This window comes from Pteropus medius, unplaced genomic scaffold (assembly GCF_902729225.1).
Source record: "Pteropus medius unplaced genomic scaffold, Ma_sr-lr_union100, whole genome shotgun sequence".
Classification (NCBI taxonomy): domain Eukaryota; kingdom Metazoa; phylum Chordata; class Mammalia; order Chiroptera; family Pteropodidae; genus Pteropus; species Pteropus medius.
In genome coordinates this window covers 6,312,502-6,339,780 of record NW_024340698.1, presented here as the reverse complement: position 1 = coordinate 6,339,780, position 27,279 = coordinate 6,312,502, and the positions used below count along the sequence as shown (strand labels likewise).

General features: G+C 36.5%; 2 protein-coding genes across 12 annotated transcripts in view; both read right to left on the bottom strand.

The window, feature by feature from the left end:
- Positions 1-3,819, bottom strand: part of PLAC1 (placenta enriched 1) — a 183,066-nt gene extending 179,247 nt beyond the window's left edge. The window contains exon 1 of the mRNA XM_039875196.1: positions 2,715-3,819. The gene's annotated coding sequence lies outside the window, so the exon portion shown is untranslated. The remainder of the gene's footprint in view (positions 1-2,714) is intronic.
- Positions 3,820-6,501: 2,682 nt separating this feature from the next.
- Positions 6,502-26,834, bottom strand: PABIR2 (PABIR family member 2). 11 transcript variants are annotated; one of them, XR_005655494.1, is made up of 11 exons: positions 26,610-26,834; positions 24,350-24,440; positions 20,354-20,410; positions 20,016-20,059; positions 19,877-19,931; positions 19,504-19,605; positions 19,129-19,214; positions 18,511-18,575; positions 15,647-15,743; positions 8,582-9,187; positions 6,502-8,253 (listed from the first exon to the last, which is right to left on the bottom strand). XR_005655494.1 is itself a non-coding variant. In XM_039875165.1 (10 exons), exons 1-10 carry the CDS (start codon positions 26,705-26,707, stop codon positions 9,034-9,036), a joined length of 849 nt encoding a protein of 282 aa, XP_039731099.1. In that variant the 5' UTR covers positions 26,708-26,834; the 3' UTR covers positions 6,502-9,033. The 11 variants fall into 11 exon arrangements, 10 of the variants coding, with proteins under 10 accessions (XP_039731099.1, XP_039731120.1, XP_039731105.1 ...); XM_039875165.1 differs by having other exon boundaries at positions 6,502-9,187; XM_039875186.1 differs by lacking the exon at positions 8,582-9,187.
- Positions 26,835-27,279: the final 445 nt, after the last annotated feature.

The following is a 27,279-nucleotide window of genomic DNA, read 5'->3' as shown; positions in this document are numbered from 1 at the left end:
AGACTCATGGACATGGACAATAGACTAGTGGTTACCAGAGGGTAGGGGATGGGGGGGAGGGGGAGGTAGATGGGGTAAAGGGGGTCAAATATGTGGCGACAGAAAGAAATCTAACTATGGGAGGTGAACACACAGTGTAAATATATATATGCCTTACTGTCAAAGTGTAAAGCTGAAACTTTATTGAATTTCGTTAATCAACATCACCATAAAAAATAATTAATTAATTGATTTAAAAATTATAAATACACATACCTTTTGTCTCAGTAGTTCTGCTTGTAGGAATTTATCTGACATATGGTTAAAGTTATTCATTGCAGCATTGTTAGATAATAGAAAAAAAATTAGGAGCAATTGACATTTTCCTTCCATGGGGTAGTAGCAAAATAAAATGGTTAAAAAATATGAAGCTCTTTGAGAACTAATATGAAATCGTCTCCAAGATACAATGTTAGGAAGAAAAAATAAGGCACAGAACAATTCCTATAGCATTGTGTTTGATGAAATAAATGACCCTACCTCTTCCCCTCCCTAATTCCAAATCCCTCGCAATGTGATTTTTGCAGCTCCCCACATCCCTTGAATTTGGGCTACCCTCATGACTTACTTTGGTCAATAGATTATAACAGATGTTATGGTTTGCCAGGTCCAGACCTAGTCTCCCAGAGGCCTTGTGTGCTTCTGTTCTTGTGAAATCCTGACACCAAAATGAGAAAAAGCTGGAAGGTAAAAGATCCTGTGGTATAGAGCCAAATAATCCCAGTTGAGGCCATTCTAGATCAACTAATCCACAGTTGACTCATCAACTGATCAGCCGAGCCTGACCTTGAACAGTAGAACCATGCAAGTTACACACAGAGTCATCAGGAAAAAATAAATGAATAACTATTGTTTTAAGTCACTAAGGTTTTAGGGGGTGGAGAGGGAGGTTACTCAGCTATAACTCATACAAATATGCTACCATTTGTGCAAAATTTTGGAAAAAAAGAACATATAGATGTATTTGTTAGCATATAGAAACTTTCTGTGTTAGGATGCACAAGAAACTGAAAACACAATTGCTTTTGAGGAGAGAAGCTATGGTGGCTGGGGGATGAAGATGAGAAGAAGACATTTCACTGTCTGCTTTTTTGTATCTTTTCAATTTTGCAACTTGAATGTATTGCCAATAAATAAATGAATGAAATCTGTTTCTTTTACTCAAATCATTCCTTGAATCATCTCAAGTGGGTAATGGGAAATCTCATATCCTATTGGTGAGATTATAAATTGGTACAATCTTGGTAGGGTGGAGGTATGGCTTTAAGGAGTGCCTATAAAATATGTAAATACACGAACTATCTCTGGAAGAAGGCACCTGAAGCTGATAACCCTAGTTGCTTCTGAGGAAGGACCTTATGGAACTGGGTTTGAAGGGTATAAGAAAGACTGACTTTTTCTTATATACCCTTTTACTATTTGAATTTTTTACATTGAACTTGTATTACCTTTTAAAAATGAAAATAATGAATAAAATGTACATACTTTTGATCCACCAATTTATCACTTCTAAGATTCTCTCCTGCAGAAATACTTGCAAAAACAAAGATAAATGTATGTTATTACTTAAATATACTAATAAATTATAAAAAACATAAATGACCATAAATTAAAATTAAGGATTAGTTAAATGAATCACAGAATATTTATACAAGGGAATACTATACAGTTGGTTAAAATAAACCCATAAACCATCACCCAGGTCAACACAGAACATTCCAAAGGTCCTGAAGCACTCCCTAATGCCCACTTCTAGCCATTTACCTCCTATGAATGATCACAAGCTGTATAAACCAATGTCACCATAACCCAGGACACATAGAGCATTCTAAAAAATTCCTAAAACATCCAGTTTGATAACTCATCACACTGTACACTTTTTTTGTATATTTCAATTAAAAGTTTAAAAATATGTATATGTATCTTTTATAAATATGAAGGCTGTGGAAGAGTTTATTTTGTATACTTCTTTAAGGTTTGAACTTTTTATAATAAGCTTTTTCCCTTAATTTAAAATGAAGAAAAACAATAAAGAAGAAAATAATTTAACACTACTATTAGATGTTACTTTTGTCTCTGAGGAGGAAATATACACAATCGGAATTACAAATCCTAGAATTTTTTACCTACTATCTACAACAGCCACAGTTCCCTTTCCTCCTACCTCCACCCCATAGGGAGATAAGTGCTTGAAGAACAGATTCAGACAAAGAAACACTTTACTAGCTTGGGCTTTCACTCCAAACTTTAGTGTAGTCGCCAAATGGGTTAGACTACAAATTCCTTTTGCCCAAAGTAGGCAGACCTCAGTGACCCAAACTAGAAACTTGTTTCTCTGAGGCTACTTTCTGACTTTAGCTTTGGAGCTTTAACCACTCCTTTAGTCAGAAGAAATAAGTAAGAAAACACAAACCATAGAGAAACCACACCTAAGGGAGGCAAGAAACCTTTTCGGGTGACTGATTTGGTCCCACTTTGCCTGGGACTTTGCTTGTTTGGGCCCTGAAAGTCCCTAGGAAACCTCTCAGTTCCAAACAAACCAGGACCTAGCAAACCAGGGCTGGGGTGCTCTTTAGGTCCCTGTTCGAGCCCCAAACAAGTTCCCCCTTTGACCGTCAAGGTGGTAGGGGGATGTCTTCTCAAAAGCTAAAAGAGAGGTACCAGACTTCTCTTACCACACTTCACAGAAGAGTAGAATCAGAATCCCAGAGAGAATCCAAAGAGGCACCCTGAAAGAGCATTCCACACAGATTCAACAGCTTTTAACCTCTTTATTATACCAACAGTTCCACACACCACTGTGTCCCAATACTTTCCTGGATCTGAGTTCTGATTTATGTTTTAATTTGAAGAATTTGGTCATATGTATATACTATAGTTTGCTTACGATGTTTCCTTAAATGAACTCACTTTTTCCTTGTTATACTTATTTTTTAAATATATATACTTAAAAATATTATTTACTAAATTTGTTTTTATTAATTTTTTTTATTATGGCGACATTGGTTAATGAAATCCAGTAAGTTTCAGGTGTACAATTCAACAGCTAAATTTGTTTTAACAGAAAACATATCACTCTCATAAATGAAAAATCAGTATCGCATGCCACAAACAGAAGGTACAAGTTACATATATATTAATAAATATTACCTGTACGTGGAAGTCTCCTCGTGCAAGTTTTCCTCAGGAATGTGTGGGAGGCAAGAAGCTTGGTGCTCCTCCTAGAGGGCAGTGAGTAGTTAACACTTCCCCAGCTTTATTCCAGCTCATTCTATAGGTTAACACTCCCTGGTGATTTTCTTTCAGTGCCCTCTATTGGTTAGAGTATGAGGTTATTCAACAAAACTTACTGAGTGATTATTATTATGTTTCAGATACAGTGCTAGCTGCTGAGGATACAGAGGACAAAATGGGGACGATTTTGTATTGTAATGGAGCAAGGGGTGGGAAAGAAGTAAAGGAGGAAGTTAGAAAATTTGGGCACAGATTCTCTTTGTCCAAAGTAGGCAGGCCTCAGTGACCCAAAGTAGAAGCTTCTTTCTCTGAGGCTACATTCGGATCTTAGCTTTGGAACTTTAACCACTCCATTAGTCAGAAGAGATAATAAACCCTTGTTTACTTGTCTCTGCAATCCAACTTTTGCCCCTTCCACCTCACCAAAAGTACACATACAAAATCTCTAGGCAATCTCCTAATTATCAGGTCCAATGGGCAGTTTTCAGTCATCTTTAGTGACCCTGGAGACAACTACCTCCTTAGCTTCATTATAACTACTAGTTGTTTTTTTCCATTTTTCTTTTTTTTGCTACCCCAGGTCTCCTTCAACCTCCTTTAAAATGTTGATGCTTGTCAGGATTTTGTCCTTAACCTCTCTCCTCAGTACAATCTTCCTGCTTCCACAAACACCCATAGCTTCCATCTACATAAACTAAAGACTCTCAAATCCGAAAAGACCAAATGTAGCCTGTTTCTCTCTCTGGCCTCATTTTAAAAGTCGATTGGGGTAACTTATTTCTCATAATTAGCAAATTACTTGTATTTCTGTGATAGTGCCTTGGTCTCTTCTTGCATGTATCCTATTTCCCTCTACCTGACACCCACCTCCATCCCAAGTTTGTTCTTCAAGATTTAGCTTCAGCGTTACCCTTTCTAGGAAGCATTCCAGAAGCATAGCACAGCCTATGTTGAGTACTCTCCCTTTGTGCTCCCCCAACGCATTTGAATCAGTGTTTCTAATGGTCAGTGAACTTCTATTTATTCCACTGAGATGGTCTTCTTGAAGGCATGAACTTAATTGGCATTTACAGTTCCCTGCAAGGGGCTCAATAAATACTTGTAAAATTGATAAATATAAGAAATCTCTAAGCTGCGAACAGTTCAACAGGAAGAGAAGCTCAGGGGTGGTATACGCCAGGGGTGTTTAAAACTTGAGTATTTATATCTTCTTCTCTTTCCCTTCATAGAAGCAGCCAGGGCTGGCGGGGCTGGAAGGGCATGCAGGTTGGAGCCAGAGACGGTGGTGGGTGACAAGGCAGCCAGGGTGGCAGAGTCAGAAATTGGTTACATATAGGAGAAATGAGCAATTATATTGAGGATAAAGGGAACCAGGTTTGTCCTGGTTTATAACTACCAGAGAATGGAGTTATAAATATGGATAGGGTAGATGCTGAATGAACCTTGTGCTGGTTAAACTGGAATCAGAGATATAAGTTTGAACTCATGATTTTAATAGATGAGCAGATATAAACATCTGTGGATCTGTACATCTGTGCTGAGGCCCCAGTGGCAATGATTATACCTAGTACCTAGCCTATACCTTGATTTCGAAATACTATTCTCCATTAAAAGAAATTGGGGCTCCTTAGAGAAATGGCTGATCCCAGGGGCCGGGGCAAGGAAAGAATGAAACTGGAACTTCTTGTCAGAAAGTAAAACACCGCTCAAAAAATTATAGAGATTTGTCCAAAAGGACATAGGAGCCAGCTTGGAGGGGCTCTCACTGTCCAAATTTGAGAGGTGAATACCAAAATAATCATGGTAATGGACTAAAGTCCACTGACTAAAATAGGAGTCCATGAGTCCACACCGATGCAAATAAATGGCAGAGAAGGAACATTTTTTCTTTACAGTAGAATGCTAACTAATACATGTAGAAGAAATGATAGAATTAGAGTCGCCATTACGGAGCCATCATAATACTATCGGGCAAGAAAGATCAGTGGATACTAAAACTAGTGAGTAAAAGTTTGATTTGGAAACAGGATAGTTATGTACTCTCAAAGTATCTCAACAAAATATTTTATTAACTTCAAAGGGAAATACTAACTGTTCAGTAGAGTAACACAGTAGATAACATCTTAACCAAAGGATCAAGGTTACCATCACCAGTAAGAAGATGGTGATGCCAAATGCCTCCTGCAATGATACAATGAGAACACAGAATCACTTCTGTGCTATTTCTGCCCCAAATGAATAACCTGAGTTTAGTAACTAGAAGACATCAGTCAAATCTGAAAAAAACATTTTTCAAAATAACTGGCCAGCATTTTTCAGAAATATGAAGGTCACAAAAGACAAAGAAAGACTGGGGGACTTCCAGGTTGAGGGAAACCACAGACAAATAATGACTAAGTGTAACACATGATCCCGTATTGAATCCTGGGCCAGAAGAAAAGATTTTTTCCCTTTTTGCTAAAAGAGTATTGTTGGGACCACAGACAAAATCTGAATGGGGTCTGTAGATTAAATAGTATCAAAGTTAACTTCCTGATTTTGACAGTTGTAATGTGGTGATGCAGACTGTCCAAGCCTTCAGGAAATTTTCATTGAAGCATTTAAGGATAATGGAGTATCATGTAACTTAGATGGTTCAGAAAAAAAAATGTGTGTACATACATATATACACATACAAAAATACACACATACACACACATACATGAGAGAGACAGATAAAGCAAATATGCTTAAATGTCAACAATTGAGGAACCTGGGTGAAGGATATGTGCGAGTTCTTTGGGCTACTCTCACAACTTATCTGGAAGCATAAAATAAAATAGTCCACAGATTTTTAAAATACTGAAAAGAAAACTGAGTGTCTGTAACCTCATGCATAAAAGGCCTTTATTTTTTCCTTTCTTCTAAAAACAATTTAGTCTTATGAATACATAAAAAAAAAAAACAACATAAATTGAAAACAAGTAAGAAATATGTATGGTCTTGGCAAGAACCTTCTAAGCTGTCAAATTTTACAAACTGCTCTTGAAAATTTGACAGATTACCAGGAGAAGTTGATCTGTTTTGAGAAACAGCCCAAACTTCAATACAGCTATTAGTTCTTTTGTGTTCCTGATACCCTTTCATTCAAAACTTGACTACGATTAGACACAGAGAATGTAATACTGGGCTATGGAGGCAGAAAAATCATTATTAATAAGAAAAAAGAAATAGACTTTGAAAAATTAACAGAATTTTATACATGTGTACACACTTTATTAAATTTGCATTCTAAGATATACACAAAGTCAGCATTTCACAAAATTTCCTATTATTCCAAAAGCAGTTTTCATGAAATACAGTGATTATATAAGTCAGTCAAGCAAAAAGAGCATCTATAGGATTTTCTTATCATATCATCTTTCAAATAGAAGCCTGAAATATGATATAATATTAGACTAGGAAGAATTTTAATTTATAACAACTATCGCTTTTCAAATATTAAACTTTATATAAAAATAAAGGGGTACTGTCAACCAAGCTCATCTGAAGGTTAGCATCTCTTTTATTTATTTCAAAACAATCCCTGCACAAACTTAACTTTCTAGTCAATTTAAACAATAAAGACAAAACTTGGTTTAAATAATAAAGTGAATCGTCTTGCCTCCTAGTTCCCATTGGAACAATTTCATTTTCCTGTCCCAATTCTACCTCACTATAGAACTTCAAAAATAAATATTATCACATTCCAAAGGTTATTTCTTAAAAGTTCTAAATTAGAGCCCCAAAAATGATGGCCAAAAGTGTCCCTTTAAGGCAAAACGACAGTAGAGTGAGGGTGGATAAACATCCTGTAAGATAAAACCATCTCTTGGTATTATATAGGCAGAAACAGCTTAACATGGTTCTTTACAAACAGAATAAACACTGAATAACACTGAAGTAATGTTGCTTTGAAATGGCATACAAGGGAAGAATCTTCATAATATACACATTTATGTTAGGTTTGAAGGATTATGGACTTTGCACAGGTGAAAGCAATTATGAGAAAGCCATTAATGGCCAGTATGGTGGTTACTATGGTTTAAAATAAGCAACACATCTGATGCTGTAAGAAAACAACTTACTGCCAAGTGATGCTCTCTTACAATTCAAAGAGAACAGGTTTCCCTTCGAGCCATAGAGTATTACTAGTTTGTGAGTACCCGCAAAGTGCAACATCTTCCTTTAAGATTCAAGGATCTTTGCCTTCAAAAGATACAAACGCAGTAGTTTTCATTTCTTACATTCACTGAAAAATGGATTATGATCCTAGAAGGCAAATTTGCATATTAAATACAGATAATTCATCCATGATATTTGAACATTAAAAGAAATCTATCATGACAGACATTTTTTAGTTTTAAATAATAAATAACACGGCAATAGACTATACTCAGGTTTTTCAAATAGCTCCATTCAGAATTTCCCTCTTTTCAAAATTAAATAAGTTTTGGTACCTCGGACTTACTATCACGTACATTGTTCACAGCTCAAGCAGCTTCTTAAAAGCAGAATGCACAATGACACTGACTTTTTCAGCTCCTAAAAGCTTCTTTGTAGATATTAGACTGCCCTTGCTATAAGGCAGCATGAACAAGAACTGGATTCTGATTCTGGTGGCTACACAATGACCAAAACACAGTCAGCAGCACCACTCACCACATAACAAATGAATCCAATGACAAAAAAAGTAATCAGAAAAAAGCGGCAATCGAGATAGTATGTGGCAATCAGACACATAAAGCTCCCTTTTCTACCCTACCTTATGATATATTTCTTTACAGCACAGCACTGTACCCCAAGGCACCTCAGGCCTCATAATACCACCCAAGACAAGCTGTCAAGCTCCATGTATGCTTTTCTACACAGTGGTTTGTGTGTAAATAACATTATTCATTCATTTGTAGATGCTCCACACATCTGGTCAACGCAGGAATTTCTTCTCCTTGATAACACCACCTAGAAACATTAACAATATTTTATATACTCCTTAAGGGAATAGCTTTAGGCAGAAAAATATCAACTGTGGTAGCTAAGTCATACATAAGAACCTATGGTGACTACTACAAGCATCCTTTAAAGTCCATTTACATTCTCAGCACTAAAACCAATCCTCACACAGTCCAACAGCTAAGAAGCAACATGGGTAGTAATGAAAGCAACTACGTGTTTCTTCCGCTCTGTGAGAAATGGCAAGTAAGCAGCTCAAACAGAAAAGGGAAACAAAATAATATACTTTAAGCTGATGGAGAAAAATAAAAATTTAATACAATCAAAAGCAATTCACCTATTATTGTGAAATAAAAAGATCTGAAACTATGTAGTCAACGGAGGACAAAAATATCTCTCAAGCAAGAGAATTTCTGATCAACTGTAGCTCTCATATCACTGCTGGGAAAAAGAACCATTATCAAAAACACATCAGTGCTTTCTTTAAACATATACTCTAAAATGGGTGCTCTTTGAGGCACTGAGAAAATATAGACTCTAAGCAATCAAAAATGAATATTTGAGATTTAGTCACTAGATCCAAAATGACATCAGCAAAGAGACATAAGTAAGGTCATTACACTAGTAAAATTGAACTTTAGAGAAGAGAGATGCCAAAAAAGAATGGCGTCAAAATGGTTTAAATTTGTAACACTTTAATCCTCACTATGGATCAAAGTTCTCTGCGTTCCTCACTGAACGTTTTATGTAAGAAACAGCAGTTAAAACACTGAATCAGAAATGGGTAAGTCACTTGGGTGAGAGATCATCCATCAAGATGAACGGAGGGCATGAATTGGAGCATGCTACTGGAGACTCTGCGGTTGTGCTGCCTTTAGCCAGTGAGTCTGAGGATAAGCCACTGCTGCTACTGCTGCTACTACTGCCATCCAAAATATCTGAACTGAGGACAAAGCAAAAAGAATTATAAGCAGATGCATCTATCAGGGTAAAGGTAAACATAACATGCAACAGCATAGTTTTAAAAACTCATGAATCAGTAAAGCGTTTGTAAATAAAAAGCACAAAAGCAACAGCAATGAACTACATCATGTACTATATTCAGATACCCCCGCAAAAGGACAAAGTCACGGAAACCCAAAGTCTGACACTCAAGGTTCTGTATCATTTGAGTACTCTCCTGGAGGCACCAGATTGTCCAACACATAATAAGCGCTCCCATGGTTTTTGTGAGGGAGATCCCTTACCTTCAGCTCAAGAGATTTATATCCTTCTATTTATCTTCTTACCTTCCCATCAGCCTTAGAGTAAAAGGAATGGTTACTTGTTGAGGTACCTACTCTGGACTGTCTGAAGTATTCTATCAAGTACATTGCTTCATGGTTCCTGTAGCCCAGAACCAAGTCTTTCAACTGCCCCACAGTTTATCACTTCTCCACTCCCAAGAGGCCTTCAAATGAAACACATTTTTTTTTCATAATTTCCTCCATTATTTGCCTTTTAAAGTCTTCTCATTTTATGAATTTCTTACACTGTTTCCTTTCCTCTCGCTTTAAAAACCCTAAGGTCTCCCCACCATCTCTAAAAGATGTCTTTGTTTGATCCCTTTCATTACTTCCAGTTAAGCTTCTAAAATAAATGCTCTATATCCACCGATCCAATACACTCACAGTCCATTCACCTCTTTAATCCTGACAACTGGCTTCTGCTCTTACCCTTCCACTAAAACTCCTGATCTGGGCCCCAGGAGCCTCTACAGCCCAGCTCAGGGCCTCATGGCTCACAATAACCATTCTGGCCTGCCTCATAACTCTGGCCTCATACTTCAGCATTTCCAATCAAGAGCCTTCACAATTTAGCACCAGGCTGCCTTTCTGGCTTTGATTCCCATCAAGCCAACATATAAGCTCTATGCTCTATATTTGGGCCAAATTCACTCTTTTCATTTATTTCAATATTACTGAGTTCCTGCCAAGTTCAGGAAGTATGCTAAAACAATGGTATATATAAGACAGACGTGGTCTCTGCCCTTATTGAATTTACAGGAGAGTGCAGGAGACAGACACTGAAATAATTATGCTAATGAATACAGAATTATAATCTGTGATCAAAGCAATAAAGGAAAGATACAAGGGGCTCTGAGAGTATGTAACATGGGCAATCTGATCTGATTTGGAGGAACAGGGAGGAATAAGGCTCTCCAAAAGTGATATTTGAGCTGTCATCTGAAAGATGAGTAGGCATGAACTAGGTAAGCTTTGGGAGGAAGCAAGGGTAGTTCTAGAAGCCAAAAGCAGGCTAGTGTGGCTGTAGAACAGAGTAAGGAGAACACGATGAGAGACAAAGCTAGAGAGGTAGTCAGGCAGTTTTAGGATTTACATACACATACTTTTTATTTTTGAAAAGGAAACAAAGCACGGAATTGGAGAAGAAATCATGAATCAGGAAACATGGGTTCTAGTTTAAGTTTGATCACTAGCTCCTTTGCAAAAGCCCATCCTGATCTAATGTGCTCTAAGGCTAAATATTTTGAGTCTTTAATATTATCATTTTTATGAATTTCTAAGTAAATATATTTCTAGTGTTGAGCAACTTGTGGTACATTTGGAAGTTTCTGGGCCCTATACTACCCTCAATGAAATGTAATTTTTCCCCTGCTGCTCCTCTACTCTATTTTTCTTCAAAATGTCATTTCGTTCTATTGCCTCTGGACTGTTTTTAGGTGGAGACAGAATACAAATAGGCTTCAGAAAAGTAAAAATAAAAATGGAAACAATGTACTCCACAGTATTCCTGCTTTATGCTCACTGCTGTCAAATGCATCATTAATAATACCACTTTTAAGAAAGAAGTTTGGAAAATTTAGCTGGCTCTGATATTTTTTCAACCAAAAGGCAAATGGGTCTAAAATATGAATTATTCAAACTACTGAATGAGAGTTGCATAGATAATCTAAGATGTTGGAAAATCAAAAGACCTTTATATTTGCTTTGGAACATCTGTGATTTTTTTTTCCTCCTGCAGCATTTTGCCTAGACTGATATTAAAATGAATTTCCTTTCCTAAAGTACATATTGACTGGGCAGCCAAAGTACATGCTCTATGCTACCTGGCAGGAAGAAACGGGCTTGGATTAAAATTTGGCCACCAAGCAGATAATCTGAATATAAATAAAAACTTTCTTATTCCCACAACCAGACTTATGGTGAGATCTGGGTTAAAAGATTCCATTTGTAATAAGATCTGCTTTCTTAGGTGACTTCTGTATTCATTCAAAAACATAGAACATAACTCATGCACAGAAATCTATCATCTAATACTGTTGATTATCTTGAGAGAAATAAGCTAATGGGAAGCTACCAAGAAAAAATATATAAATCTGAACATGTCATTTCATACTTAGTAAACCTTTAACCAGGTATTCTCACTAAACTAAAATCTAGTTTCTGTGCTAATTAATCTGGCACTACTACCCATGTCATGGAAGCACAGATTACAGGTCACCAATTACCCACTGTTAGTACGTCTGCATAAAGCAAGACTTAGATGATATTTTAATCCATAGAGAGATTACTGAACAAAAGTGATTTTCTGTGCCTGCTATTAAATCTTCTAAAAGCAACAAAGTATAGTCTAATTTGAGTTTCTCTCTTTCCTAGCTTAAGCTCTAATGGAGGTGTTAATGAGCCTTAGACTAATGGCCAAAAGCCAGATAGTGGTAAGAAAGTAAAGAACCTAGACAATCCAAATTGGAAATAGAAATACATGAATCAAAAATAAACTAATTCATTCTAGCCACTGAATATATATTTTGAGGCAATATTTGAACCACACAACCAAAAATACTTATGACTGGTAAAGCAGTGTCCTCTGTCTAAAAAAAAAAAACTAAAGGTGAAACTGCAAGAGAATTAAAACATTCAAATGATAAAGTAACAACAAAACTAGGATGCCCAGTGTGACTAGTGCTCTCACCCCATCTTGGCTGAGCCACTTTGTGCCTTGTCCAGCCAATAAACTGGGTTTTCTCAGATTAATGGCAGGCGGGTAAATGCACTAGAAATTAGACACAGCCCTATCAGGCCCAGCAGATTTTGGTATAAGGTAAGACTATGGAGCATCATCCCCTATGCCTCGATGTGGGTTAAACTGGTCCATAGGACATGTTCTCTAGCCTCTACTATTTTATCTTACGAAGTCCCAACATTATCTTCCCATATAATCTCTAAGTTTTAAAAACTACACATTTAAATATGATCATTTCCGCAGTTACATTGGGGACTAGAGATTAAAAGTATCTGCAGATATCTAAGCTGCTCACATAAACATCTTCGAGATACACACACACACACACACACACACACACACATTATATATATATATGTATATATACATACATTTCTATTATTAATCATGATTAAATCTAATTTTTGTAAATGTCGCATATTCAGTATGAAATTTTCTTGCCATGACACATATAACATTAAAAATAATATTAAAATCACTAAGATAAATCTAACAAAAAATGTTAAAATCATAAATTAGCAGTCAAGTTAACACTGATGCACCGGGCAAGAAAACTCATAGAAGACTTTTTCCTTTTCTATAGGAGAAATAGACTATTATTTAATCTTCAGTACATGACGAGCAGCCCTGAAAATTTCTTTATTTTCATGCCACAGATTCCCAAAAGAATGAGGAACAGAACAAGAGTTTTCAACATACTAAAACAATCAAAGCACCATGCAAAGGTGTACTTCCAAGCTGTGATAAAACTCTTGAGGTTCACAAGGACTAAATGCAGAATGACATAATTCCTGCCTTGTGGTGACAATGTTCCCCAAGTTTGGTTGGCAGAGATTTCAGAATTTTCATTTAGTAAAAAATATGATATAAAGAGTAGGCCTATTTCTTTGAGCAGCAGTTGGCACTCTGGACATAATTCCAAATGGGTCTATCCTCAGACTTCACATTTAATTTGAACTTCAAAGATGTCAGATTTTAAAGATTACTATCTAGTATATAAACTTTAAAGTGTTAAAGCCCATCTTTTCTTTGCAGGGTAGGGCAGGGAACAAACTATAGCAATTTAAATGTTGAGATAACATCTACTAATGATCTGATATTTTTTCTACTCCCCAAAAGGTATAAAAATGGTTTCCTTAGTTTTGTTATCAAGTAGATTGCTATCTTTGGTAACAAAAGCCAGAACACAGCTACTTCCTGTCTTAGCCCCATTTCTAATAATATGGATGTCTGATCAATGAAAAAGCATTAAAGAGATAGAAAAAAGTTTCTGCAAAAGTAAGATCAAACTATTACATGTCAGGAATAACTTTTATTTAAAACTTCTTAGTTGTAGCCATACATGTCAGCAATATTAGTATACGAGGTGTCCCAAAAATCTTAGTGCAACAGTAAGCTTTAATATCCTCAGAAGTCCAGATGCTACAAACCTACTAAAAATATAAATCGAATTTTTAATTACTTAAATATTTTTGACACTTAGTTTTGTGAGTAATAAATTTCCTTTTAACGTATTATTTGAGTCATACGTTGGCTTGTTACCACTCTCCAGTGTGAGGGAAAACTTTTTGTGTTTATGAATTAAAAGTACCTTCCATCACCAATGTTCCCAGGACTGTCATAGCCACAGGTCTTCAAAGAATGGGAATAGTGGCAACAGAAATAGAAACCTCACAACAGCCACCGTTGTCGATAGCTTAGGTTGTGCTGTTCAGAGGAATAAACATCTGAACAAGGAGAGCAGACTCTTGGTAAATACCCTGCCTTCTCTTTCCTTATTTATTTGCACAAACCTATTTTATGGCATCCTGCTCAGTCAGCCTATAACAATATATTTTTTTAAATTACCTCACCCTGTGTGTATGTTTTTAGCTTGGCAAAATTCTTTCATGTCTTTTACTTAACTTGGTTACTTGGTTAGTAACTGGGTAAGCAAATCTATTTATAATGCTGCGTACCTATATTAAAACACACTTTACCATAAAAGCGATATGTAGTTTCCATTAAGTATAGAGTTTCATCCACTAGCCCTCCTGACAAGCTTTAGAAGTTTTCTCTTTGCAATCATCCACATACCTGGAAAGGCACTCTAAACCAAAATTAGCTCACTGAGCTACCAAGGACAGACAGAAATGAGAGAGAAGAAAGACTGTGGGGCTGAAAATAGCTAGAACAATCTAAAAAGCATCTGTTCCAAGGCTAGAACAGTAGTGATCAACAAGTCTAATAAACTAGAATAACCTGACTAGAAATATAGGTTATCTTCCACAAAACATGGAATATGTGACTTGAAAAAGAATCTAATCTTTACACCTTATAAGGATTAATATACACAATTCTTCCATTTAGAGGACACCATCCTTGTAAAGGATGGGCTCTTAAAAAAGACACTCAGCCATAAAACTCAGGGAACAGAAAGTTCTAAAAGGCAATACACAATCGTGTCTAGAACATGGGTGCTCAGTGAGTTGATCAGAATGTATTTAAAATTTTCAAATTATTACCTGCTATTAATCCTTCTCTTCTTTCCAATCAGTACCCAGTGCTCAACTTCAGGTACAGGAAAATAAGTTAACTTTAGCACAAAAACACTTAAGGGCCTTAAGTTAGACACCTAAACTAGAATGAGTAAGAGAATCAGGAAGTGTTACTATAAAAATGAAATCTTAGTTAGCATTGTGACGAAATTCCCCAAAACTTTCAAAAATATTTTATAACAATAGATAACGCTATGTAGAAAAGGCCATGTTGAAGAGAATGCTGGCATCTGCTAAGACAAGAGATTAAGAAGTACAAAATAGTCACAGGGAGATAGAGTACAGCATAGGGAAGAGAGTCAATAATACTGTAATAATTATGTATGGTGCCCGGTGGGTACCAGACTAATTGAGAGGATCACTTCATAAATTTTATAAATGTCTAACCACTATGTTGTACACCTGAAACTAATATAAAATACTGAATGCCAATTTTAATTGAAATTTAATTGTAAAAAAAAGGATAAAGTACAAAACGCAGGCAGAGCAGCTGTAATCAGTACACCGTTATCCAGAACAACCAAGAAACTCTTTTTCACACCACCCAGCTGTTTACACTCTCCCACACCATTAGCACCTACAAGAGAGGCTAACCTAACAGGAGCTAGGCATGAAGGTAAAGGTGCCAAAAATGATACACATTTCCAAAGAAGTACTCATGACTTTCAAATGATCTGCTTTTTCACATTACCTACAACTCCATGGAGATTTCCCTTCTTTGGAGCATGGATAAAAAGTTGAATATCTTTTAAATGAGCACAGTATGCTTTTGATGTAGTTCTTTTTAAATAGATCATACCCTAATATCCTTTTGATTTTATTTATTTATTTATTTTTACCATGAACTGAGATCAGATAATTGTGCAGCCTCCGGAGACAGCATATTGGTAGTGCCTTGGAAGAGCCTCTTGGGCTGGCTTTCAGTCTCCATTTCACCTAAAACAGAAAGAGATGATGCTACAGTAAAACAGTTTTACAGACTTAGTGCTAAAATGGGGTCATCTTTGTTTAACCAGAGCTCAGAATACTACTTTAAGCTATTACCCGAAAGGTATTCTTCAATATGCTTTAACGTAGAAGAATTATACTTCCACGTAACCTCACCCAAAAAGTCAGCAATCCTAAAAAAAAAAAAAAAAGCCTTCTCATTTATTATATATAGCAGTTATGTTCTTTAATAGAAGAGTAGAACACTGAATGCATCAGGCAAAATAAATCAAGGCTAACCACAGTAGAAATAAAGTATTTCTGAACAGCTGAAACTCACAGTGAATAATAATTTATGCAGATGATTTAGTAAAGACAATTGATTTTATATATTTTAATATCAGAACATTTCCTGAGTTGAAGTCAAATGGTTAAAAAGTATTCAGCCTGTTGAAGACTGTATAAAATCAAAGGTTGCTTTAGGCTACAGAGTGAAAATGAAGATTAAAAATACAGTCATGAGCCACATAACGATAACACTTAGGTCAATGACGGGACACATATGTGAAGGTGGTTCTAAAGATTATAATGGAGCTGGAAAATTCCTATCACCTAGTGAGGTCACAGCACATTCCTCACATTTGTGGTGATGCTGGTGTCAACAAACCCATTGCACTGCCAGTCGTATAAAAGTATAGCACATACAATTATGAATAGTACATGATAATGACAATAAATGACTATGTTACTGGTTTATGTATTTAGTATACTTTTTATTATTATTTTAGAGTCTACTCTTTCGATTTATTTTAAAAACACATTTGCTGTAAAACAGCATGCTATATTACGCTGGCAGCAGCCTCATATGTCTCACAGTTTCCATGTCTCTTGATTGCATCATTTTCTCTTGTGCTTGATTTGCTTTCATGTTGTTTCATAGAGTAACATGCTGTACAGATTTGTAACCTAGGAGCAACAGGCTGTACCACATAGCCTAGGTGTGTAGTAGGCAGTACAATTCAGGTTTGTGTACGTGTACTTTATGATGTTCGTACAATGGCAAAATTGCCTGACAATGAATTTCTCTGAACATACCTCTGTTGTTAAGGGGCACGTGACTGTAAGTTTGAAAGCACATCCATAACTGAAAGCAATTATTAAACAAATCACCAAACTGGTACTGTACAGGCTACCTCAATCCTATAGATTTTCTCAGAACTGGTAATAGAAAAACTTTGTATTAAAGGAATAATGCTTAATATTGTTCACCAGGAGTAAAGAGACAACCCTAAGTTAAACAGAAAAATCTCCTTTCCAAGTAAGCTATGATTTAAAACATGCACACACCTTGGTTTTGAAGCTCTTTATCTGAGCTATAAAATGGAATATTAAAGAAAACTTAAGTCGTGGTCCCAACTATACTCCAGTAGGTAATTAGTAACTGTGAACTTAAACATGTACAAAATTCGCAAGATGGAAAAAGATCAAGCAAAATCAAATAAAACATACATTTTTTCCATATTAGCAATTAATTCATATTATCTTTCTTCTTGAGCTATTATGAATATTACTAAAATTCAGGAAAGGTTATATTTTTATTTGCTTTTTCCATACTTTAATATGCAGCTTTTAAAAGCTGCTAGGGGGCTTTCAACAATACCTCTTTAGCAAAACACTTCAGCCCTTTTTAGCAAAGAATCCCTCCATCTGCTGGTATATTTTGGAATAGCTTTGAAACTAAACAACCATACTAATTCTACCAATTGCCTGTAACAAATTTAAAATTCATAGTAATGACAATAATAATAAGTTTTAATTTCCACGTGTTACTTTCACATAGTAGCTCTTGAGAAGGTTCTTAGGATTGTAAATAATTCCTTAAAGAGAATTGAAAAAAGACTAATGGTTTATAAAATAAAATTTATTCGCTAAATACAAATATTGTCACTGTATCAGGATCTATTTTCCAGAGCACACCATCTTTAATTTTAAGTTGTCCGAAATATAGCACTTTCTGAATCACTGGAAAATTTTCACCAAAGCCCACAAGTATCCATTTACCTAACATGAGGAAAGTTGATTTGTTTACTGGCCCTGAAGGTGATCTGTACAAAGAAACCACTTACTGAATTGCTTTTTTAAAATTATTGCTAAAACTCTTGTTTAAAATGACATCCAACACTTGGAATCGTGTGGTCATATCCCCAGGAATAAGGACTAAAACTGTGTTAAATTTGCCTTTTTAAAAATAGATTCTATCAGGTGTCTTCCATAAGCAGCTAAAACTAGAGTTGAGTGAGATCGTTTTAGTTTAGTGCTTTGTGGTTCAAAATAAGGTAATCAAGAGCACTCCCATTATACCAAAAACCCTATAGACTTGAATATGAGGCAATTCTTTCTTCACCAAAGTGTAATTTGGTGGTGGCTTTTATTTGAGCATACAGCATGTTTATAGACCTATTTGCTATGACATAAGCATATATTTCTGCAACATATCAACTTGCAACTCTTTTATATTCAGATTACTGAGAGGCAAAATTTTTGGAATATATATTGATAATATGAATATATGAATAAGATTCAGTTATGAAGTATAAAAATATAGACGGTATCAAATAACTAATTTACAAAATTTAGTATCAGTAAAGCATGCATTGGGAAGAATAATCCACATCTCTTTAGGAAAAAGGATTCATGCCTTGAAGTAATTTCAAACAAATATTCTAATTTGTAATTCAAGTTCAGCTAGGTTTAATATCAAAAGTACGACACTTACCTTTTCTTTTAACAGGACCAAGAGCACTGGGCCTAATGCACTTGACTGGACTCTGACTCCTCCTGCTTCAAAGAATAAACAAATGGGATGATGTAATGCAACTTAAACATTACAGCCTGCCAAATAAGTCAATAAAATGAATATTCATGTAGGGAAAAATGGAAAATGCTGTGTTCCAGGTTGAGTAACTGAAATGTCAATACATGATCTAACCTGGCATATGGCAATATGGAATAACATGGCATTTTAAGCTATCTTTTAATATCATTCTATAACACAATATTGACAACACTTTTTTTTTTTTAAAGATAAACCTTATTAAAAAGTTATTTGGATTTGACTGGTCTACGATCTTAAACAATATATCCTTATAAAGAACATTATTGTGTATGTGTGTGTTCTCTGAATATAAACTGGCATTAAGTCTCAAAAAATGAATCTGGTAAAATGTCAATGGTGGAATATAGGTGATAGGTATTATGGCTGTTCACTGTGAAATTCTTTCAATTTTGCTATCTGTTTAAAAATTTCCATAATAAAATGTTGAGGAAAAAAGTTCATCTGAGACAATTTTAATGAATAGCATTTCAATCACATTTAAAAAGCAGGTTCACCTACCTGGAGAAATGTCTCGGGCTAGAAATGGGACTTGGTGGTAGCCCACTGCTGCTCACAAACATTTGTAAGGATGGTGAAAAACATTGCTGGAAAAGCATATTTAATATTAAAATAGTTCTAGTGCTCCAATTTTCAAAATATTCTTCACAAAAAGACAGAAACAACATCCTTAGAATTATTTAGCTATGTGTCTCTCATATACATATGAATGAGACTACATATACATATTAATTTTTTTCCAAATTACTACCATAGATTTCCATTGATTTTCCTTCCAGTCATTGGATTCTTTAAAAATGAAGTGCTTTATGCGTGTGTTTGAGAGTAAATAGCTCAGTGTGTGAAAAAGAGTTAATATCTTGTCAATAAGCCTACCTTTCCAAATCCTCTGGTGGGTGATGGTGCCGGAGAAACTGGAGTGAAGTCAATCCTTTTAGGAGAATACAATTTCTCTGGTTTGTCAAAATCACTATCACTCTGTAAACATAAAGTGTTATTTCTTCAATAATTCAAAATTCAGCACATCACACCTCTTCTTTACTACTCAAACATGCCTACAGTTTTAGAATAGAAATGTACAGATTCTTAAAAGTCGCAATATAATATTCTAGTGGAGAAGCAGAGATCAAAACTGAATACATAGTTGGAAACAGAAGGGACAGAAATATATGGAATAATTAATAAGCCAATGAACAATATACAGGTTTCTAGAAAATAAAAAAAAAATAAGGAAACATGAATACTTTACCAGGCTCAAGCTCTCATCCCATGATTGGCTTATCTGCATTGCCGTTTGCACTTCCCTAAAATAAACAAAAATGAAAGGCCATCAGTGCTCAGAAACAAGACATAGATTAGGCTGTGCCCTATTCTTGCGAAGTGCTAACCTTTCATGTGCAGCTTCTCTGTTCATCATATCCATGCCTTCCTCCTGCCAAGACAAACATGTGCTGAAAACATAATACTTATCCGCAAAAGTTCTTTATTTCAAAGAAAAGAAAAAAGACTTTTCTACCTTATTTGACATAATAGCAGTACAGACATTCTAAAACTGCCACCCATGTCACATCTGTATTTTATCTGAACACTCAGAAGAATTTTAATCTGTCAACAACTAACCAGTTGCAGCCTGACATATTTCTGATATCTACATCTTCAAAATGAAAATAAAATCAAAATGTAACATTCAGAAAACTGTAATCTGTGCTAGAAAAGTAAAATTTACCCTTTTGATTTGATGCACTCTGCTACTTGGAATCCGATTAGGTGAGGATGACAGCAACTGGAGAGAAAGTAAACATTTACTATTTTCTGGATCACAAAGTAGCAATCTGCTAATCAGCACTAGTGTACAACCTCTAGATAATTTTTCATATTCTTCTTAGAAATCTAGCTCTTTAAATCAGTGAACATTAATGCACTAGAGGCAGTACATTCAGTCTTTACAAAGTACACCAGGTGTCCAACTTCAAGGCACCACCTGTCGCTAAACAGACACCAACTTTAACATTTTTCCCAAATGAATGCAGAGCTGTATTCGTATTTGTACACTTATGTGAAAAAAATAAATAAAGACTCCAGGCCTTGGAAATATCCATTACCCAACTAATCTAAAGTAAAGAACTATATAAGAAGGGAAAGAAAAACTGATTTTATTCATTTTTACTACCAATGCACCAATGGAGGAAGACAGACTAAGAAGACCAGTATAATAGTATCTATGATTAATATTTATCAAAAACACTTTAAAACTGCATTAAGGAGACTTTGTTTCTATGATCTAAGTAAATTCTAAAATTTGATCACTAATGCTATTACCACAAACCTCGCTAGCTAAGAAAAATCAATGTGGAAGGCAAGGTATATTTTTAAAATAACTGTTGCTTTCCCTTAGATCACCATTGTTTAATAGCACAAAGCTGAAATGATTTGGAGACCAAATTATGTTTCTTCAAAAAAATCACAATCTGATCACAAAATGTAAGGTACAATTCATATCAACAGACCTTACAGGGTTCTAATAGCCATAATGTAAACAACCATTATTTATACCCTAATGGAATGCAAATGACATTATAGGACTACCCTACCGAATAAGACAATTATCCTGTTACAAAAGGCCCTATCTAGTAAAACACTGTTGAATACTAATGTAGTAAGAAGTATAAAACGGTGATAAACTGCTCTAAGTTGTTTAGGCAAAAGCTAATTCATGTAAAAAAAAATTTAAAGTTATCCACTGAAATATGATTTTATCTCAAAGATTATCTCTTCATTATCCACCCCTTCCTTTGACTTTTTCCTCTCCTAGACTTTGAAAAAAAGAAGAACTTTACCAGTAAAATCCTTGTAAAAAGATTTTTTTTTACATGTTTACTGGTGAACTCTTAATAAGGTCATTTGAAAAACACTAAGCTACTAGGCAAGTAAATAAGGCAGGAAAGACTCTAACAGGAATAATGTGAAGGGAGCATGGATGCGTCCATCAGGGAACAAAATCCCAAAGGCAGTGAAATAATCAGGAAAGCCAAAGTGAGGATTGCCAAAAGCTGACTGTGGAGAAAATCAGAAATTTAGATGCTGCATCTACATGATGTACAACTTATCAAGTTTAAACAGAAATGGAAAGTAGACCTGAAAGAGAGACAGAGGAGTAAAGTTGTGTCTAGTACCAGAAATAAGAGTAATGTATAGGCTGAGAGAAAAGCCAAGAAGTTCAAGAAGGTGCTGGTAAATGGTGATGAAGTAAAGCAAAGAGCTCAAGTAGAAGAAAAGAGGCCTCTGACATTGGCAATGAAGTAGGCACTGGTGACTTTTAAAGGAGCAGGTTTTTAACAGAGCTTTGGTAGGAGTAATAAGATTACAAACTGGCCAAATAGTTGGCATGAAATTAGTAGACAAGGAATTAGAGGCAATTGAGTACAGATTAAGCTTTGAAAAAGCTCAGAGAGGAGAAAGGAAAAAAGGGAAAGAGAAAACTATGAAAAAATTTAAAAAGTTTATTCTCCAGATATTAGACATGTGAGTCGGGGAAAGAAGGTGAAAGGAAAAGAGCCAGTGAAGAAGAGAGTGAATACACAAAACGGAGATGACAGACCAAGCAAAGTGACAGGAGAGTCAGAAAAGATATGAATCATTAGGAGAAAACACCACATGTGAAGGTAAAGACATTTTAAGAAGAAAGCTGACGTGTATACAAGATAGGTGTCTGTCTTCTCTGTGAAGTGAGAAGGGTCATTTACTGAAAGTGAAAGGTGGTGAGATAGGAAGCTTGTGGAGTTTTTTTTAAAAAGATATGGCATATTGCTTTGGAAAATGGCATGGGGCCAGTAGCACCTTGTACCCAACATGCCCAGAAAGAATTTATCTTCCGTCCCTTTAAACAACCAACTCCTCTCAATTTCTCTACTGGTAATAAAGGCACCACTTTTCCCCTGGTCGCCAAGAAATAAAACTGCAGTCACTTTGAGTCCTCTTTCTCCCTGTCTTTATATCTAACCAGTTGTCAAATCATGAAGATTTTTCTTCTGCATGTCTCTTTCATCAGTTCCCTCCTTTCCACTTCATTCATCAATGCCCTACTTTTTGTAGGTTAAAACAGCACATAGCTAAGTGTATTGAGATTTATAGAGTACACTGTGATATACTCATTATAATGTAATCAATATTATGATAGAAAGCAGAAGGGGATGGGGCGAAAGAACAACAAAGAGCAGTGAGTCAAAGTAGGTATTTTAGTGCAGCCAGAGCTTAGGGTATTTTTGTCAGGGAGTAGTGAGAGATGAGCCTAGACAGAGTTGATAAGAATCTTCACATCTTAGAAAAGAGCAAAGTGAAGTACAGAGAGGCACATAAATTTTTCCTTCTTTGCTATGCTATTGATGCAGAAACATCTTTCGTATATACAGCAAAAATAAGTACTTATATTTTCCAGTATCCTCAAGGAAGGAGGCGAAGTAAATCAAATCTCCAGATAGCTAACATTCCCCCTTATTTTTAGCCACTTGAGCTGGAAATTTTTCTTAAAAGTGTGATATTTGTCCCCTTGTTCAACAGATTATACCAAACAGAATGGCACTAGATCTTTATTCTAATCCCAGCTCTGCTACTTACTAATTTTAAGTAGCAATAAGTCCCTTATATTGGCTAAGTCTAACTGCTGCCTCTTTTAATTGGGAAAAAAACATCTGCCCAGCCTACTCCATTGGCATTGCTATGAGATTAAATGTGTGAAAGTACTTTGTGACATGTAAAATGCCATGCAAGGGTATTACTATAATTTAAGAAAAGGCGGAAGACACGAGTATCCATAAGAACATCAATTATTTTATGGTTCTATGCCATTGACACTTCAGGGTCCATTAATAGGTTCTTAGCCCTTATACTCAGCCACAATCTTTTTTTTTTAAACTTCTGTTTGCTTTTCAGTTTCCCCCTCCCTTGCTAGGAGCCTTTAGTATGCCTTTAACCCAAATGTTCCTCTTCTGATTTGCTGATTCTCACACACTTCTGGGTTGGAAGCTTATTATAATTGTGCATAAATTTTAGATGATTCAGAGGTCAGAGAGGCTCTCCTATAAATAAACCAATGAACCTTTGTGCATAGACTATGGAAATCTAGTTCAGCCATTTAGAGATCTGTTTGCTTACATCTCAGATGTCTTCCAGAACACTGCAGTTACTAGATAAGTGGGCTCCACATGTGAAGTGCTGCTATATAAAAACCTCATCAAAATTTCTCCCAACACAACCAATAAGGTGATCCCCAACAGCTCTGGCTATATAGAACAGTCACGATCAGCAACTCCACTGAGAATACAAATATGAACATTTTAAAGGAGTCTTTCTTTGGATAAACAGCATTGGCCAACAGAAATAAATACTCTGCTACCATTTATGTGATTTTTTTTTTCATCGTAGGACAAATAAAGACCACTGTTCTCAGCTATAATTTGAAGTTAATCCTGACTTACCTCACAACCATGATGGAAGTAGTGACACAAAACAATGAATAATTTTTAAAAATACCAAGTCCCACAGGCAAGAAATATTTTTAACCGGGTCTCCTCTTTTGCGCTGAAAATGGCCACATCATTAAGCAGCAAACAAAATAGGTAAAATAATTTTTTCTATTGTAAACATCTGTGCATAGCATTATCATCTTAAGAAAGAACTACATTTGAAAGTGCTTCCCCCAATTGAAACCACTAAGGATACTTACTTCTATACTTACCAGGCTATGACGGCTCATAATCGTTGTACTATTCCTCCGAGTTTTAAATGGGTAAGCCTGAAAAATCTGTGAAAGGTCACTGAAAAATAAAAATAAAATTATTAATGTCTTCTCATTTAAGATATTCTTCGACTATATTAATCCCAATTCTCTAGTTATCAATGAAATCTTCGATGCCTCATTTCACACAATGAATAAACTCCTCACCGTCCTCTTCAGAGCTTCCTAAGTGGTGTGCTGTGGATTACAGGTTGGCGGAGATACTGATCTCCGTTGGTGGTTAGGGGACAACTAGGAGAGGCATGGGGCGGAGCTCGAGACTGGCTGCCTCCAGCTGCTTCTGCTCAGAGCTCATCCCCCCAAACCGGTTACCACCAGACACAAATGAGAAGCCTCATCTGTTTACCCCAAAGGACCTACAAACAGTACTGCTTTCTGTGTGTGCCATGACATAAAAAGGGCTGGGGAGCCCTGTTCTACAATATGAGCCTGACCAGCATGTCCCACTATTGCCCTAACGCGTGTTCTACCTTTGAACCCCACTATCCGACTAAAAAATAAGTGTACCAACTAAATAAACATACCTGGAATTTTGCCCATGTTGTCCCTTCTGCCTCAAGCGCCCTTCTTTCCTCCCACCACCATCTGCCAAAATCCTTCCTCTCCTTCAACACCCATCTCAAATGCCATGCCCTTTATGAAACCTCTCTTCTCTTCACAAAACTAATGCAATCTTTCCCTCCTTTGAATCAAAAGAGCACAATGGAAAATTAGATGCTTACGGAGACACCAACTTTCCCTTTTATTAAAGAAAACTATGCCTGTGTCTTAAACCACTTGGTAGAAGTGTTTTGTTCCTCTTTGTACAATATCTTGCAGTGCCCAGCAGAGTGTATGCCCGTGATAAGAGGTCAAAAAGGATTTTCAGGATTGGGACCATGGAGACCACCTAATCCAGCTCTCCTATGTTTTAAATGAGAAAACAGAGACTCAGAAGGGCTAAATGACTCATTCATAATCATAGCCAGTCAGGGAGAAAATTAGGACTAGGCCTGGTCTGTTCACCTCTTCTTCTATCATCACGCTACTTTTCAAGTAATTACTTAAATCGTGATTCAAAAAACAGTATGTTATTTCTACAGCAATCTAAATGCAGGTCAACAGGATCATCCTAGTTCCTAGCAATTGCTTGCCTACCGTATTTAAAAAGACAACCAAAAAAGATGAGTTGATTCCTATAGTATCAGAAATAAATGTAGAACTGAGGATAGCATTAGGAGTCATTCCATCCTTCCCTAGGTTTCAAAATTTAATGAAAGAAAAAAAATAATAAATCTGTTTTTTCCCCTTTTTGAGGATATTATAATCAGTTTTATAGACAAGGATTACCTGTCTTTGCCTTCCCTGTGTTTGATTAATGTTTTTGGCTAACTCTACTCCCATCCCCTATTCTGGACTAATTCCTTTTATACAGGGTCTTGCAAATTGGTTAAGATGAATTATCTACTTATAAAAGTGAAATGTAATAGGCTCAGGAGGTCTGCCAACCTAACGTTCACTATCACAAGATTCTACTTAAAATAGACCCTCTGGTGACTTATCCACAAGACCCTACCACTAAAATTCAAGGGTGGATTCTTTCTATTGTTTTGTAAAACCTGTGTTTTCACTGACCTAAGCTACATGCCACTCTTTTTTTTTTTTTTTAATTCACTGGAATGCATTTCAGGCAGTTTTAGGATTTGAAAACATTACGACGAATCTGAATCACTTAATATGACATGATCATGCCATTTAATTTCAAGTTATGAGATAAACTGTGATTTATTAAAGTAAAGCTCTGTTAAGGCCAGGGTTCCTAAACCAAGCTTAGAAATAGCAGCTCTTAGAGACAGGTGTCAAGTTGCAAATCTAGTTCCAGGGGCTTCGGTCTGATGTTCAGTAGTGTAAATTAGGCAGGGCAAGCAACCTGTGAGAAGAGCCAGAAGCTTCTTGTAGTTCCTTTTAGAGTGGGCCAACAGAGCCCCAGGTAGAAAGGGCCCTGTTGTCCCTACACTGCACACAGAGTTTGAGATCAAACTTTCACTCAACCTCAGGACTCCAGTCACTGTCAAGCAAACAAGTCCTCAGCCCCTCAGTCTGGAGACCCTAAATGAGTTCCAACTCTCACTTTAGGGAAGGAAGACTGCTTGCAGGGGGTCGAGGAACCCTTGAATCCCCGTAGTGCCTCCTCCCCAACCCTGCTCACCTAAGCCCATGGATCAGGGGAGCGCTGCTGGATCTCCTCAGGGTGGCCCCATCAGATGTGTCAGGCTCAAGGTTCAGCTCCATTTTCTCTTGAGCCATATCGGAGACTTGCAGGCAGGCACAGCGGACAGTGCTCAGCTCCTGGTGCTTAGCTATGGACTCCCAACACTCTCACTGCAGGACTGAGCTGCTGGGGACTGGCAGCTGGGGGCGGGGGCTAAGGGGCGGAGGCAGGCTTTAAGGGGGGCTAGCGGGAGAAAAGCAGAGAGGAGGAGGAGTGTGGAAGGGGATGAGGATGAGGAAGGAGGATGATAGTGAGGGAGGGGAGAATGGAGAGGTTGTGGTGGAGGCTTACGATAAAATGTGGAAGAAAGGGATGGGAGGAGGATGGGAAAGAGCAAGAGGGAGGCGAAAAGGATAGAAGGAGAAGCAGGAGGTCAGGGGGTAAAAGGAACAGGACAGAAGGGGGAAAGGAATCAAAAGATATGGTAAAAGGAGGCCAGAGTAGAGAGAAAAGACGAGCACAGGAGAGGAAAAGGACAATGTATGAGGAAGAGAAAGGAGAGGAAAGAGGACAGGGGTAAAAGAGGAGGGGAGGAAACTAGGCAGCGGAGGGACTCATGCTGCTATCATTCGGCTGACGACCTCAAGTGGGGCCGGGCTACAGACAC